At 37.3% G+C, this 13,746-nt stretch overlaps 1 protein-coding gene across 1 annotated transcript in view; it reads right to left on the reverse strand.

Moving 5' to 3' along the window:
* Positions 1-400: 400 nt before the first annotated feature.
* LOC140231128 (scavenger receptor cysteine-rich domain-containing protein DMBT1-like) overlaps positions 401-13,746 on the reverse strand; it is a 32,163-nt gene continuing 18,817 nt past the window's right edge. The window contains exons 6-9 of the mRNA XM_072311280.1: positions 11,454-11,462; positions 5,288-5,608; positions 1,268-1,585; positions 401-798 (exon numbers count right to left, since the gene is read on the reverse strand). Coding sequence (XP_072167381.1) covers positions 401-798; positions 1,268-1,585; positions 5,288-5,608; positions 11,454-11,462 — 1,046 coding nt within the window. The remainder of the gene's footprint in view (positions 799-1,267; positions 1,586-5,287; positions 5,609-11,453; positions 11,463-13,746) is intronic.

Raw genomic sequence — 13,746 nt, forward strand, 5'->3', positions numbered from 1 at the left:
GTGTGTGTTTTTTTTTTTTAGATAATTTTTTTCCGGGGCCTTGGTTCATACGCCCGCTTTAATTACATCAGTGCATAGGAGTGTATAAAGCGTATGTCTTTTGACTTCTTTTTCTTTCTTTCTTTCTTTCTTTCTTTCTTTCTTTCTTTCTTTTTTGAAAGAAGAGGGGGATGAGAAGTACAAAATGATAATGTACAGATGGTCTTATTAATTCAACAATTAAGTTGTTTGTAGGTTTTGATTCTGATGATCAGTGATTTGATTGGCCGCTTGAGGAAAAAAAAAAGATACTCGAATGGTATTTCAAAAGATCCCCTTTGAAATTATTGTATATAATGGTGTTATGATCACGCAAGTAGAAATCGTGTGAACAGTAAATTCTCAACACTGGCACTACATTTTACTGCGGATATGGGGTCTTGTTGTCAGTGACACCCGGCGGGATTGGAGCAGTTGCTCCATCCTGAGGTTGGGGAGGATAAGCATAGGAAGCCATCATCACCGGCGGCTGTCCAGCAGGGACCGCCGGCTGGACCATGGCCATGTTGTAACTCGGTGGTGGGGCGCCAGGCACCGTGGCCGTCGCGGGACCCGTCGGTGGGTAGGGCTGAACAGCTGGGGAGGCCACCATCGCCGTGACTGCCGTAGGGTTCCCGCCGACTTCCACGACAGCGGTTTCAGTCTGCTGCTTCCGCCTTTTCTTCGATGAACACATCGTGCCGATACAGGCCGCAACGAGCACGAAGCCGAAGATGGAACTGATGACGATGACCGATATCAGCCAGGCTTGCATACCGGCTGAAAATTGGGTGATTATACAGATACAAAACGTCATTATATCATTTCCATATCATCCACCAGAGGTTTGGGACTTCTTATATTGTTCAGTAGTTGTAGCTATTTGCATTTCTATCGAATTTAACCTGGTACAGTGTAATAACAGTGAATTGGTTTCTATTGGTTTCGAATTTAACCTGGTACAGTGTAATAACAGTGAATTGCTTTCTATTGGAAAATAAGAATAACAAGGTAGGGGAGGAAGGGAAGCTTAGCTCAAATACGGATTCAAGTTTTTACATCGGAAAATAATAACTATAGGTAGGGAAGGGAGGGGAGCTCAGTTCAAATACAATTCAAGTTTGATTGATTTATGACATCACATTGACGCCATTTGACCGGGTCATTATTCAAATTCATGCACCGGATATACATTTTTGCACCACTCTATCCACAAAATGAAATGTGACGGATCACAGAAAATACTCACTGTGATTGGAACAGCGTACGCCAACATCCTCGTAATGATCACAGTTATTGTAACCCCATGAATTGTGGACACACTGCGAGAGCTCGTTCTCGTAGCCAGAGCAGATGACGTTGTCCAGGTGAATGGGTCCGTATCCGGGTCCGTAGTAAACGAACGAGTCCGCGACACCGACGTAACCCAATTGACGACACACCACCTTGGCTTCGTTGTATCCCCAACCGTCGTTACACACTGTGCCCCATTCGCCGTTGTGGTAGATCTCCACACGACCGCGGTCCCTCGAAGAACTACCAGCCAGGCGTATCTGCCCTTCGTATCCTATGGAGCAAGTTGAAGGGGAACGAAACTCAGTTAGGGATAGTACAGTATTGGTGGAGAAATAGGGATATGAAACAGTACAGAGCATACCATTTTAAGAGGAATTCAAAGTTTATTTCATAAAAATCGGGTTTGGAATAGCTGAAACATCCCAAAACAAAGTAAAACAAAACGATCGTAATTAAAATAATGTGGGTCCCACACTTTATTAGGATCGCTCTGTTTTGGATATCTCGTCCATTTCAAAACCATTTTTCATCAAATAAACATTGAATCACTCTTGGAATTACATACTCTGTCATATTTCATAAGAGGTTTCTCACTATCTCACCAAAAAAATGATGAAAACCTGAAGTTAAGTCTCAACCAAAACTATACGATCCCTTTATGCACGTGGATTGAATGAATGTAGCAATATTAGTAAAACACTATATAATCACTGAAAGTTTGGGGAAAATTGGACAATTCCTTATCCACCTAGAAGATTACACATTTTTTGTAAAGTTTTATATGGAAAACGTTATAAAAATACAAATATGTAGTCACGCAAAACTTACTATTTTCAAGAAAACAAAAACACATTCTACTTATTGTTACTGACATATACAATTCAATTCAAATGAAATCTTATTTTCACTGATATATTATTGTTGTCGATACAGATTAAAAAGAAACAAAACGTACACGTGTACAATGTATTAAAAAAATATTTATGATTTATTGGTAAACTAATAAATATTGTTCAAAATAATAGCGTCAATACATAAGAGGGACCCACATAAAAAAAAAAAAACAAGCTTGTAAGAATGTGGGCTACTCAATACATCGAACTTACAATAGAATAAGATTAAAGACACGGAAATACACACACACAGGTACGATAACACGAGACGGATACGATTCCTCCTGCCCTCTTGAAGAGGTAAGTCAAGTGCTCTTTATATTGACTAAACAACAACAACAACAACAACAACAAAACAACAAACAAACTACGAGGACACAGTGCCTTATAATTTCTCATCTGTTTTGTGAACGTACGTGGGCTGCAATCAACTACAAGTATCTCTGGTTTGGTCGAGTTGCAGCCATCATTATTTCTGCAAAGGTTATTCTCACAAAATCTACGGTGAATATTATTTGAGAATAAGATTACAATGTCATTTTCTTTTTCAACGGTTGATAAAGCAGTCGCTGCTAAAATCACAGTAGAGCTGCTGCGTTGTTGTTGTTCATAGTAAATTCTTCTTGGGTGTCCATGATGACCGAGATCGTCTAGAAAGATTGCTATTTTGTTTGGGAGGCCTTGCCGTGGGCGTATACGTGCTCCGGAGCTGCAAGATGTCCCCATCTTATCCTAAGAAAGCCTTGGCAGAATCATTAAGAGCGTGTCAAACCTTGATCATAAACGTGCACGATGAGACACGTCACAGGACAGATCCCACCGGAACAGGCCGCGAAAGATCTTAGCAAGTCTTTTTAAAAGCCCAGAATATAGTTCTTATACGTCACATAGGAGAGCACTATTCATTTTTCGCACTATGTGGACTTAGCTTGAAACGATACACTGAAAGGGTCTATCAAGAAACTTATTGGCTGACACGATTTGCCAGGTTGATGAGTTATTTTGGAGTATTTTTAGATAAAAAGTGCAGAATAATTTCAATCGTATGCAAACGGCTTTTATTCAGAAGAACCTTCCCCGTTCAGCATTGCAGCTAGGCCTATGGGTAAAACGTTACTTGATTATCTATCGTGCCACAGAAATCAACGCATTTTCCAACAAGTTCCATACGCTTCACTCGTAGCGCGGAAGATCGGTGAACACTGCTGTTGCACGAGTATACTTGATCGATTATGCAAAAAAAAACAACGAACAAACAAACAAACAAACAAACAAACAAAACAAACAAACACGAAGTAACCACGATTGGGAATGCTCTTAGACTGTCACACTTCCGACGATTCTTTTTTTTTTTCTTTCTCTTGTTGTGTTTTGTGTGCTTGTTTGTTTTGTTTTTGTTGTTGTTGATGGGGGGGGGGGGGGAGGGGGCTGTAATACTTCGCATTTTCGGCGTAACCCAACTGAAAACAACAGCGCTTTTCACACAACCAGTCATTCGATTTTCTAATGCGTATGTGCAAAAAAAAAAAATAATAAAATATATATATATATATCGGTGCAAGCACATTAGAAATATGTTTTCACTGCTCTAAAAAAACAACAACAAACAAACAAACAAACAAACTTGACTGCGGAGGGGAAGATGGAGAAGATCCCGAGATTATGCGTATCATTTTTTTTTTTAATGAAAATTAATCCACCTGGTTTTTGAAAAATTAGCATTAACAATAATAAAACAACAAAACTGCACATAATATGCACTTGCACCTTAACTCACCTTTGTACTGGTGTATTTTGAAGATACCCTACTCGGTTATACAATTTGATATGTATCAAATGATTTGTAAAGAAGTACAAGCCATGTGCTTTTCCAGAGGCCGCCATCAAACTCAAGCTTCACCTTAAGACGACGGTCTCCTGTATTTTGTATGTATTAATTCGATTGAACAAGCAATGTGATTTTCCAATTGTTTTTGTATGATTATAATTCACCGATACAATATTTCATTATTTTAAATGATTATAATCATATTCATTTTGTGTTGGAAATAATGTGATTAGTATTGGAAAATTGTTTGTTACGTTGTATATACTTAGTGAAAAATGCAGAAATAAATCAAATCAAATCCCACGGCGCACTACGTTTCGGGCACATGGTGTAAACGTAGCATGGGCATTGCGTCTATATTGTGTACACGCGATTGCCGAAGAGTAACGGAAATATCCAAAATTCCCGAGTTGGGCGGCCTTCCAGAAGTAAGAATCTCGACAATACATTTAGCTTATATGAAGCATATCTAGGCACGTCATATGCATAAAAACAAACAAACAAACAAACAAACAAACAAAACCACGTGACTCTGTCTTGGTAAACGTTTTCAATTCACTTTGCTCATCGAAAGATATACGCAAATACTTTACATGACTTTGAGAATCTGATGTAATAACAACAAAATAAAGAAAAGATGAATGAATGGTAAACCTGCACTTATGGCTCTGCCGAAAAAGGAAAATCGAAAAAAGAAATACAACAAAACCCATGAATTTCTGAGGGTTGCACTCTGTCCAGAGAACTCTTCCAGTCGAAGCAGATGGTGGTGCATGGGTGAGGTGCCATCGACCCCCCTTCCCACATACACACACTGAAAAATACGTCCCGCATTGTAATCTGGTGCGTTTTGAGCAACACAGAGAAGGGACATGAGATTTCACACTTGCAATGACTGCATGTTTGTTATCACAAAATCTAAATCTAAAGCATGTTCCAAACTTTGGAAGTCAGGGAATGTTAAGTCAGTCCACGGCGGTTCAAGTTCATGCAAAATAATGCGAGCCATGCTCCATTTTACGCGCACTCAAAGCTGACAACAGAGCAAAGCAAAACCGACCAAACTTGATTTTTAGAAACCTGTTCGGGCAACGACTGTCGGCGGGGAAACTAAATATTCAACTCTGTTATGTTCTTTATAATTATGTACCCGATTGGCACGGAACGTGTTTCTAAGCAAATCTGAAAGGGCTCAAAATCAATAGATTCAAAATGATAATAACAATTAAAAATCATTTCTTACCGGATGTACTTGCGCAGACGACACCCGCGTCCTCGTTATGAACGCAGTTTGTGACGCCCCATCCTCGATGGCTGCAGTAGGATAACTTCGCCTCGTAACCCGAACACACGACGTTGTCCAACCAAATCGCCTGGTACGGGTTGGTCGTGAGGCCGAATTCCGAAGCGTAGGTGGGTCTCAGGGCGTACTGGTAGCCGAGTTGACGACAAACAACATTTGCCTCGTTCATGCCCCAATTATCGTCGCACACCGTACCCCATTCGTTGTTGTGGTAGATTTCGACCTGTCCCTCGTCTACCGAATTGCCTGAAACCAGACGAACGTCCCCGTCTGAGAGAGACAAGAACGTCAATTCTCATTTAAAGCAAGGAAATGGCATAATAACATATAATGAATATCTCTCATAGTCAAATCGACATTGTTCACATTTTCAACATGACCAGGGCCCTGTTTTATGAAGAGTTAAAATTGATTATAAAGTTGATTTCAACTGTAAGTCTATGGCAGCCTGTGTGGTAAGGAAATTTAAAATCGATTTTATCTTTTAATAAAACGGTGCCCATTATGCCTAGTTACAAAGCGGTAATGATGTGAATCATTAATCTGTAATACAACAAAGTGGCAAGTGCTATACGTTGATATAGAGAAGAAAGATAAGAAACTTGTCACAAGGGTCACAATTACATGAAAAGGTGATACAACAGTGATACAACACACACTCCCATAATGATACGCCTAAAAACTGAGATTGTGACATGTAGCGTTCGGATTCGCTATATCAAGACTGACACACAAGTTTTCACTATGATATTTTCTCACTCGATTTTTTCGAAGTCAATGTAAAAAAAAAATACTTTCATTCCATAAATTATCATTATTTAGTAGTAATTTGTGCAAACAAACCGGAACGTAATGGAGGAATTTACTGTGAAGGTTCTTCGAATTTAAAGGTGTAAATAATAATCGTTAATTTCGTCATGTTCAACTTGAAAGTTGTTAAACGTTGTACTTTGCTCTCTTTGTTTGAATGTACTCTTTACTTGATTTCTTTCATTTTTTTCTTTTCATTTTTCTTGCATTATCGAACAAAATACTCAATATAAAAAATAAAAAATTAAAATGTATAAGACGTCACATAATAATGTGATTGTTGACTAAATTCGTACTTCCTAACAAATTTAATCTTATAAGACAGTTTTTATCGTATTAGAAGACTTGTAAGAGAAGAACTCTTATAGGTTAAGTTAAATAATGTAGAGTAATTTTCTGTAAACTTCATTATTCTTTTCAAGGGAAGATGAGAGACATAACCAATTAAAAGGCAATTTGTATCTGAAGCAACGGCAAAGCGAATTAGTTTAATAAGTTTGTTTGTTTGTTTTATTTCTATACGGTTTAAAAAAAAACACTATCAGCCTAAGGACTGTTTTTCAGTGAGTTCGTATATACAGGTATCAATTTGCATGGTATAAATGGTACAACAAAATATAATACAAAACAAAAGATAGCATTCACAAACACGACAAGAAACATAGTGACATAACAAAAAATTCAATAGCAAAGCCTGATTAAGGTAAAAAGAAAAATCATATAGATACAAAAACAAAACAAAACAAAACACGAAAAAAAAAATGAATTATACAAATCTAAAATAAGTAAATCAAATAGAAAGTTGAGACAGATTTACACAAATCTCTGGATTCACTTTAATAGTTATACAAGTCATTGAAACTAAGTGGAGATGTGGCTTTTTCAATCAATTATTGTCGGTTTTCCGTTGTTGTATATCGAAAAACATTGCTGAGAGAATCTTACATCCTAATTAGGCCTAACCAGAAGTAATAGTCTATAAAGAAGCGGGGCTATTGGTAAAGAAGCTTGTCTTGCCCGTTTGGAATTCAACTTCAGAAATAACATCTTTAAATGGGGTCCGTTAATATTCTCGCCGTCCTAGTTTCACGGCACATGCATATCTTATAACAATGGCTCAATTTCTCTTACAGTGACATGGCTGGTTTACAGACCTAGCCTTAACAACAAGACAAAAGCCCACGTCCACGTATATCATGCAGTGAAAATGAAACAAAATGATAAACTTGCCACTATTTTGAGCAGATGCTGTTCCAGCAGTGATCGCCAACAAAGCCCAAATGAATCCAAAACGCGCCATGTTGATTCCCTCCACGATGCTGCGTTCTCACCCCGTTGTGTTTTCCTCGATGACGTATTGTATACTAGTATATACGCTAAAGGTGTCTTAAACTGACCAGTGAAACAAATTAACCAAGAGGGTGCGTAACTACACCCTAACTCTTATGACGTATTTTCCATCATCTCATCAAGCAGTCTTCATTGTGGGCAAACATAACCTTTGGACCAACTGACCACTGGCCAGAGTGAAGATTACACAATAACATATCATAAACAAATAGGTTGTCCACCTCCCTATCTCAGTGTTGATCGTTCCCCTTCCTCAAGGAATCATAATGGTAGCCTATCGTGGATTGACAGTCAATCTAATAGATTGTAGTCAGGGACCAATCCAAAATTGGATTGAAAGTTTCAATCGAAGAAGACTGAATTTTAACTCTATTAGATTGAAAACTTCAATCCAACGTTTAGATTGGTCCCTGACTACAATATTTTTCAATCTAAGGAATTTAGAGTGTTGCTAGGTTGAGAGACAAACGTTTTTAAGTTAAAGGGATGGTGCAGTTTCAGCTGAGATGTGGCTTCAGGTTCCAAATTTTTTTGTTAAGAAATATTAAAGAGCATATAATTCTAAAAGGAATCCAACGTTTATCAAATGAAAATTGGTTTTGAAATGGCTGAGATATCCCAAACAAAACAATCCTAATAAAATATGGGACCCACCTTTTATCAGGATCGCTTTGTTTTGCTTTGTTTTTGGATGTCTCCGCCCTTTCAAAACCGATTTTTATCAAATAAATTTCGAATTCTTCTTATGAATTGTATGCTCTTTAACATTTCATGCAATGGTTTCTAAGTATCTTGCAAAAAGTTTTAAGCTGAATCCTCACCTCAACCAATACTATAATACAATCCCTTTAAACCCATTGAGGACAAACTGATTTCACTAAAACACGCATTTCCCACAGACATCTTCCCGACTATACTTAGGACTAGTCTTCGATGGGTTAAGGTAGCAACTGAAGCCTGTTAACTCATCAGTCCTTCGATCTTATAGCATAATGATGTTAAATGTAGTGCAACAAGGATGATCATAACGACTGGTGGTACTTGAAGGTACAGCGTAATTATGGAGAATCTTAGGTGCTTTTTTCTTAGGTGTGTTTTTTATGTTGAATTGTTTACTTTCACAAAATGATTATGACTCTATATAGATGAGAATAGCACAATGATGTCTGTACTATAAGAAATGTGTTTCATACTTGTATCAACGTAGACCTTTTAACAATTATTATGTTCTGTCTTTGTTTTATCAAGCAATTTCTTTAAATTCTAGAAATAAATAATTCATAAGAATCAAAGATCTGCATTAAAAAGTCCTTTAAAAGTGTTTTGAAAATTGTGGAAATAAATGTACTTGTAATATACAGAGTTTTGCGTCTGATCATTGTACTTGCCTGATAACAAGTCTATATACTGTATTAAACAGTGAGGCATTGTCTTAGTGATTTGTGTTTATGTATGAACAGAAATATTTAACTTTTTTTTTAGCCGAAAACCTTCCCATGACCATGTTCTCCCAGTAATAGACATAAAAGTTGATGTGTGATGCATATATTATCATTACTGTAACTATTCTTTCAGATAATAATGTAGAGCTACGCTTATAGAAGAGGATATTCTGGAAATGAAAATAATGGACAGGTATGTAAAACATAACAAACGGATCATGAATTTTAAGCTCCTGAATGTCCTCAATGTCCCTCGTGAAGAGAGGTGAATATCAGAATACAAAATCAAATTTCGACCTGCAACACCCCTTCTTTTGACAGGACAAATAAAGGTCTGCATGCCTGACTCTTCAACGAATAATATAGTGACGCGTAGATGCGTATAAAGAAGGACTTATCTCCGTGTTCTCAAAATATCTTTTACGTCCTCGGGGAAACATAAAGTGCTTATATGAGCACTTTATATCGTATGAACAGTGATGACTACACTATTGAAATATTCATTCTCAGGAAGGTGCCTGATCACCAACTTCAAACAACTTTGATATACATACAAAAAAGATCTTCCGTGCTCCTTGAGAAAACAGTCTAATCATGGATTGAAAGGACCCCTAAAGAAATAAAAGGAAAAAACAAAACAAAACCCAACATCCTTTTGCATTCAGTTCTGACGTTGACCACGTGAATAGAATTTGTACTATAAAATCTTAAGAGAATTTCCCCACGAAGTAATTTAGTCCATCCAAGGAACGCTTCTATTCTTCAACAATCATTAAAGGCGCAAAGTGTGAAGACAATAGACCTCTGTAGTCTTCAATTTCTGTGGACGCAGAAAACTTCTTCTACTACCCCCCCCCCCCCAACCAAGCCCTGATTGGGAAGGCAATGAACGTAATGTCAATACCTCGGAGTAGCACCATGATTGCGAGTTGCGATGACTAAGTGCATGTATTGCTTAATGGCAAACCGCTGATCACGTGTGGAGATAATAGGCTTGTCTCACCGCCTTGCGGACATAATGTTAATCATTAATATATATTCAACCCAGCTTTTAATGACATCAGGGATTTCCTTCTTTCTTTCTCCTCATCTCATCCTCAATATTCCACCATGTTTGTGTGTATGTACGTGTTTGTGCTCTTGCGTTCCGTCCGAAACATGCGCGTTGTCAATAGTATTGTAAACTTTCAACATCCTTATAATCAAACGTTTTGGCTCATGACTTATGTGTAAGCATATACGTGCAAATGGATCACATATAAACTAGCTGGTTTACGTATGTGTGTGCGTGTGTGTGTGTGTGTGCATGTGTGGGTCCTCGGGCCGGTCATTTTTTCAAGCAATGCTTACAATGGCGGCCCTCTGCATAATCGCTTCTTAACTACAATAGCGATTAAGTTTGTTATTGTAATCCCTGCTGCATAGACATGCATACTGTATATTATAATTATCATTAATTTCCTATTATATCGTTGTTTATGTAAGTCAAACGACTCTGTTTTAAATTAATTTTGTATATTTCCCCACATGTTCATTATTATGTAACTTATGTATATTGATTTGCAGAAAATAAAGTACTTATCAAACAAAGTATGTGTGTTAGCAAGGAGGGCCTCTCAAATAATTGCATACATCATGGGTCTTCATCATTTTACAAAAGTTGGTGTATCACTTACTTGTCATGGTCAAGCTACATGATTATATTTCACCCCTCTTATAATTCCGTAAATTCATGTACAACACACACACACACACACACATACACAAACGTATACGTTTCGATATATTCATAATAGATCACCTTTATACACAGTTTGCAAGTTTCCAATTGAAGATTTCATGTCGACCCTCTAATATTGTCATATTGATATAATACCCTCGAATCTATGCCATGCTTCATCACTTCCCGTCATTTTGTGAATTGATTTAAAATGTTTGCAAGTTTCCAATTGAAGATTTCATGTCGACCCTCTAATATTGTCATATTGATATAATACCCTCGAATCTATGCCATGCTTCATCACTTCCTGTCATTTTGAGAATTGATTTAAAATGTATAAACAAAATAATGTTAAGTGACGTATAGTGTCACATACCACCTTATCTTCTCTGCAATGTCATGTGTGATCATATAACCGATAATGCCGTTTCATGGGAACATGTGGAAATTCGATACAGCTTCTTTCAAATGTTTTGTCCAGTCTGTTGAAAAGGCAAGCAATCTATGCTAGATGCTACTCTGGTTATTAAAGCCGATTTAAATAATTATATAATGAAGTAGAGTAACATTTTGTTATGGTTTCACTGTGGAATTTTCGAGAAATTATAGACAAAACTGCAATACGTTGTAGGATCCGATTTAAATTCGAAATTTCAGTTCATTGTGTAGAACTCCAAACATAAGACTATAGTAAAAGGAAACAACCAGGTCCACGCACGTTGGAAAATGAGACACGAGATATCGTTATTTCGCAGTAATGTTATGACCCTATTTGAGGACTTTCAACACGCACACGAGTTTCCTAAATACTAACGGATTTATTGCAAGACTTCGGTTTTTTATGTTTTCCATCTTTAAAGGGGATGGCTAGTAACTGATCAGTGGGAATCAGTGGGAATGCTGGAGGATGATTGTTCCAATCCTTGTGGGATTCATTTAAGAGTACATTATATATCTACTGTTGTGTGAAAATTATTTGCTTGAGAATGGTCTCATATTCAAGTAATGTGCAGTTTAATGTTTCTAGGTTAGCGTCCCTGGTCAGTGACGGGGCATTAATCTGCACATTACTTGAATATGAGACCGTTCTGAAGCAAATAATTTTCACACAACAGTAGATATATAATGTACTCTTAAATGAATCCCACAAGGATTGGAACAATCATCCCTCAGCATTCCCACTGATTCCCACTGATCAGTTACTAGCCATTCCCTTTAAGACTATCAATACATTAATAATCAATTTATCGAGATTTCTGTTCTTTGAAAATAAAGTAAAATGAGATCCTCTGCTTGAATGGGTTGAACTTCTCACATTCACACACACATACACACACACACACACACACACACACACACACACACACACACACACACACACGAACACATACGTATATAGGCCTACATGATAGGGCCGACATTTATTTTGTGATCTTCAGTGTATAAGGTCTATTCTATCCACCTAAAATGAAAGAGGGCAAAACCTGCATTTCAGAAGATGATTGGTGTTCAACTCTTTGATCTATACATATTATTGCTTACACTGGCATTACTAAAATGTTTTGTAAATAAAGCTAGGAAATTGTTGTAGGTAACCATATCTATAAGCTTGAGTTTAGAAAGGTTTGAATAGTGATTTTATTGACTTCATTGAATCGGTCGTGCGGACAGGAGAACAATGAAAACTCATTGAATAATTTTTATTCATAATTTAACCCTGTAGGCCTATATAATAGGAGACATCTTTGATAAGAAACTCTACATGCATTTAATGTGAATTGGAATAGGTACATGTATAAAACGTGATTCGTTCAGCATTGTTTTACCTATTTAGTAAAAACATTTGCCACAAGTTTTGGCGGTCCGGTACATAAGTAAAATGTTTAATTATAGATGATTCATCAAATCCATGGATGTATTTTAATAAACCAAACATAAGTTAAACAAAAAAGCTGCAGATGACAATTCAGATTAATTAACTTTACAATTATACATATTTCAGAAACGTTGTAAGAATATACGCATTTGAATACAGATGTGAAATACATGTTCACTTTTTCTGGGTTAGATAACAATGTTTATATACGAGCATGGTTCTGATCATGGGATAGACGCACAAAATACGCATGTATACACAAACGCACGTGTATAACATATTATTATTGTGTATGGATGTTTATGTACAGTCCATGTGGACTCGTATTTCAGAAACGTTATAAGAATATACGCACTTGAATACAGATGTGGAATACATGTTCACGTTTTCTAGGTTAAAAAAAAAAAACCCAAATACGAGTATGATTCTGATATTAAATGGGATGGACGCACAAAATACGCATACAGACGCACGTGTATAACATGTAAGTGTATTTTGTGTATGGATGTTTATGTTATAGTCTATGTGGACTGTGGATTGTGGATGAGTCCACCCGGCAAAGCACTGCTTATTGCTGAGGTGGAGGGTACGCGTAGGAAGCCATCATTGCAGGTGGCTGAGTCGGAGGCGCCATTGTCGCGGTGTAGCTCGGTGGAGGTTGGGCTACGGATCCAGCTGGGGGCACGCCGACGGGGTAGAGGGTCACGTCAGTAGTCGCCATGCCGTGTGCGTTTCTGACATCTACAGCTTGGGTTCGCTGCTTCCTCTTTTTCTTTGATGAGCACACAGTGCCGATGCAAGCCACGACCAGCACAAAGAAAAAGATAGAGCTGATCACAATCACTGATATCAGCCAAGCCTGCATGCCACCTAAAAAGGATGGGAACACAATGGACAGTTCTGACGAAGTGTCTTGTTTTCATAAAGTGAGAGATAGTTAGACAGAGAAACAGTGATATATATATATATATATATATATATATATATATAGCGAGAGAGAGAGAGAGAGAGAGAGAGTAGAAGATTAATCTTGTAGTGGGATCAAAGAAGTTGACGCGTCATGTGCCAGTTAAAAAGGAAATATATACTTAACGATAATAGCCAATACACTACTGCCAATCTATCTGTATATAAATCTATATCTCTTAAATTATGCAAGATTGTTTTGAATGCATGACTCAATAACTAATTAGTATCGTCAAGTGCTGTT

The sequence above is a fragment of the Diadema setosum genome, chromosome 7, assembly GCF_964275005.1.
Source record: "Diadema setosum chromosome 7, eeDiaSeto1, whole genome shotgun sequence".
Classification (NCBI taxonomy): Eukaryota; Metazoa; Echinodermata; class Echinoidea; order Diadematoida; family Diadematidae; genus Diadema; species Diadema setosum.